General features: G+C 44.3%; 1 protein-coding gene across 1 annotated transcript; it reads left to right on the forward strand.

Moving 5' to 3' along the window:
* The first annotated feature begins 528 nt into the window (after positions 1–528).
* Positions 529–2693, forward strand: LOC148194962 (uncharacterized). The gene is made up of 3 exons (XM_088094419.1): positions 529–919; positions 1210–1518; positions 1828–2693. Exons 1-3 carry the CDS (start codon positions 529–531, stop codon positions 2691–2693), a joined length of 1566 nt encoding a protein of 521 aa, XP_087950545.1.
* Positions 2694–4394: the final 1701 nt, after the last annotated feature.

Here is a 4394-nt window from a genome sequence, read left to right on the forward strand (position 1 = left end):
TTATGTATGATCGTTCGGTATTTTATTTTGTAAACCGTTCGGCCAGATTTGCTTATCCTATATAGTTATGGTAATTCTTTTTGTAAGGTCGTTCGAACGTAAGTGTACGTTCGGCTTTTAGTGTAAAGACTGATCTGAATTATTAATTAATGTGATTATTCTATTATATAGTTTTGGACTGTACTTTTGGGATGTTACATTAGTGGTATCAGAGCAGTTTTGTTCCTTAAAGAACACTGTAGGTTATGAGTATACTATGCTTTTGCTGTGTGCTCAACGTTAGTTTGATGAGTATATCAAACTTTCAGAATTTAACTAATGACTATTTTTCTGCTTCTTAGAGAACAAATGACACCAAGACCTCCTCCTCAACCCACCGAGCGTGATACAGTTGATCACAATAGATTATTGGAATCAGTAATAGAAACACTTCAACAGCAGAACGTTGCCTTGGTGCAGTAGAACACGACCACTTTACAGAGTTTGGAAGCCGCACGTGCCAACTCTGAAGCGACCCAAAGACAACTGATGGAGATCATCGCAACCACGAGGAACACATCCGGAGCGTCCACTTCCAACGCTACTCATCAGACCGAGTGGAGCTTAGAGAGTTTCCTCCAGCATCATCCAACTAAGTTCAACGGGAGGTGTCTACTTGATGAGGCCGACCAATGGCTACGGGACATGGAATGGATATACAATGCAAAGGGGTGTCCGGATGACAAGAGGCTGGCCTTTACAGAGTATTTGCTGACTGGAGAGGCTAGTTATTGGTGGACGAGCATGAAGATAATTCTGACGGACACCCAGAGTCCCATCTCATGGGAAGTATTCAGAAGCAAGTTTTACAAGGAATACTTCCCAGATAGCGTTTGTTTTGCAAAGAAGGTGGAGTTTCTTCAGTTAGTGCAAGGGGGATGTCAGTGTCGAAGTACACCAACAAATTCAAACATTTAGTGAGATTTAACACTATGGCGGCCAGTGAAGAATGACAGTGTAGGAAGTTTGAAAATGGGCTGAGGAGTGAGTTTAAGCTGCTGATATCCAGCCTATGTTTAGGTCTTTTCCTACCATGGTTGAGAGAGCAAAAGTATTAGAGAAGAACGTTCAAGAGGTGGAACAACAGAAGCAACAACAAGAGTCAGTAAGAGGACCCATATCTTCTAGGAACAATGCGAATCTGAGAAGGACGCCTTACTGCTCGTCCAGCGTTGCCTCCTAATGCTGATGGGTTCCAAGCTCAATCAGTGGTTGCTGCCGGTCGATCTGGACAGCAAGGGTCAGTGAGTTGTTTTCAATGTGGGGGACCCCACTACAAATCATCATGTCCTCAGTTGGTAGGAGGAAAATATTGCACTCGCTGTAGAAGAAATGGTCATCTGGAGAGCGAGTGTAACATGGAAGGACGAGCGGTAATGAAGTCACCGAACGCCGGAAGAGTTCAACAAGGTAGAGGTGGTCGAGCTCAAGCGACTAGTCGAGTATACGCCATAACGGGCGCTGAAGCAGCAAGCTCAGGTACACTTATCACCAGCACTTGCTTGTTGTATGGAATGTCTTGTTGTGTGTTGTATGATTCGGGGGCAACACACTCCTTCATCTCGAAGGCGTGCATTGATAAACTGGGTTTAGCTGAGAGTGAGATGCAATTCGACTTGGTGGTGTCAACCCCAGCGGCTGGTGAGGTTAGGACGTCTACGGTTTGTGTTAGATGTCCTATTAAGGTGGAAGGGCGTAGATATAAGATGAACCTCATCTGTTTACCTCTAAAAGAGTTAGAGGTGATCTTAGGAATGAATTGGTTGGTTGCCAATCGCATTCTCATAGGTTGTGGTGAGAAGAAGTTAGTATTTCCGGTTGAAGAAGAAGAAGAGTTTTCAATAACGCTCGGTCAGTTAAGGGAAGATATCATGGAGGACGCGAGCTGTTATCTGATAATGACACACGCGGATGAGAAGTGTGAAGATTTAAGTCATGAACGATCGCCCAGTAGCAAGCTGAGTGGAGGAAGATCGATTGTGGATGAATTCCCGGACGTCTTTCTGGATGAAGTACCCGAACTACCTCCTCCTCGTGAAATAGAATTCACAATTGATTTGGTGCCGATAGCAGGGCCCATTTCTATTGCACCATATAGGATGTCACCAGCAGAGTTGGGCGAACTCAAGAAACAAATTGAAGACTTAATGGACAGGCAGTTCATTCGGCCAAGTGCATCACCTTGGGGAGCGCCAGTACTTTTAGTGAAGAAGAAGGATGACAGCTTTCGGCTTTGCATTGAGTACAGACAATTAAACAAGCTGACCATCAAGAACAAGTACCCCTTGCCTAGGATTGATGATATGTTGGATCAATTACATGGGGCTACTATATTTTCGAAGATTGATTTGAGGTCTGGGTATCATCAGATTCGGGTTAAGGAAGGGGACATCCAGAAGACGGCCTTCCGGTCTCATTACAGACACTACGAGTATGTAGTGATCCCGTTCGGTGTCACCAATGCACCAGCGATATTCATGGACTACATGAATCGCATCTTTAGGCCGTTTTTGGACAAATTCGTAGTCGTTTTCATTGATGATATCCTCATCTACTCCAAGAATTGTGAAGAGCATGAGGAACACTTGAGGATAGTGCTTAGTGTATTAAGAGAAAAGAAGTTGTACGCTAAGCTAAGTGTGAGTTTTGGATGAAGGAAGTGCAATTTTTGGGACACGTAGTTTCGGCTGGAGGTATCTTGGTGGATCCAACTAAAGTGCGAGCGGTATTGGAATGGGAGAGTCCGCGTTCGGTCATTGAAGTCCAAAGTTTCGTGGGGTTGGCGGGTTACTATAGACTTTTCATTAAAGGATTTTCTAAGATAGTAGCGCCATTAACACAGCTGACCCGAAAGGATCACCCGTTCGCTTAGACTGATCAGTGTGAAGAAAGCTTCCCAGAATTGAAGAAGAAGTTGACGAGCGCTCCAGTCTTGGTTATTCCAGACATGGCCAAACCGTTCGAAGTATACTGTGATACTTCTCATCAAGGTTTTGGCTGTGTGCTTATGCAAGAGAGGGGAGCAGTCGCGTACGCTTCTCGACAACTGAAGATACATGAGAAGAACTACCCAACGCACGACTTGGAGTTGGCAGCAATGGTCTTCGCGTTGAAGATTTGGAGGCACTACTTATACGGATGTACATTCCAAGTCTTCAGTGATCACAAGAGTCTCAAGTACCTCTTTGATCAGAAGGAGTTGAATATGAGGCAAAGGAGGTGGCTTGAGTTCTTGAAGGACTATGACTTTGAACTACTCTACCATATAGGGAAGGCGAACGTTGTAGTGGACGCCTTGAGTAGGAAAGTAGTTCATGTCTCGGCAATGATGGTCAAAGAGCTGAGTTTGGTGGAAAGTTTTAGAGACTTAAAGTTGCAGTTCGATTTAGAACCAAATAGTATTATATGTTGTAACCTTAAAGTATCCAGTGATATCTTTGACCGAATCAAAGAGAAACAATCAGTTGATGAAGAACTGCAGAAGATTTTGAGCGCGCTCGGCACAGACCAAGCCAAGTACTTCAACACCGGAACGGATGGTCTCCTTCGATACAGAGACAGGACGTGCTTTCCAAACGATGACGAACTGAAGAGGATCATTCTTGAAGAAGGACATCAAAGTTGTCTTAGCATGAATCCTGGCATGACTAAGATGTATCAAGACCTCAGGAAGTCTTTCTGGTGGCCAGAAATGAAGAGTGATGTCGCTCGTTTTGTGGCATCATGTCTGACTTGTCAATGAGCTAAGACAGAGCATCAGAGACCGGACGGTCTACTTCAGCAACTTGAGATTCCTGAATGGAAGTGGGACAACATTTGCATGGACTTCATAACCCACTTACCCCGAACGGTCAAGAATCACGACTCCATTTGGGTGATAGTGGATCGACTAACGAAGAGCGCACACTTCTTAGTTGTCAACCTGAAGATGTCCATGACGAAGCTTGCACAACTCTACATTCGGTATTAAGTGTCTTTAAAAATCCTTGAACAAAGATGACATTAAGATGATGGATAATGAAAGATGAAGAGAATATGATATGAATGAAATGTATGGATTATGAAAGAGCGTTCTGGGGAGGAACGACTCATGAATGAATATTGGAATTTGTAAAGTATGAATGTGGTTATGCTAAGCTGGCGGTTCATCCTGATGTTTCGTGAGTACTCGTCCTCACGTAGAGGGGGTAGGTCATGTGTGGGAACGGCAGGAGCTCCTAGTCCTTAGGGTTACTTTGGAAAGATAGAACTAACCTCGGGTGGCAGCTGTTGAGGGTATCCCAGTTACTACATCACCCGGGTGCACGAACGTTGTAGCTACACAGATTTCATACAGTCCGGACAGTCAGTCTAGT

The sequence above is a fragment of the Vigna umbellata genome, chromosome 7 (genome assembly GCF_029865625.1).
Source record: "Vigna umbellata cultivar VRB3 chromosome 7, Vumbellata_1.0, whole genome shotgun sequence".
NCBI lineage: Eukaryota > Viridiplantae > Streptophyta > Magnoliopsida > Fabales > Fabaceae > Vigna > Vigna umbellata.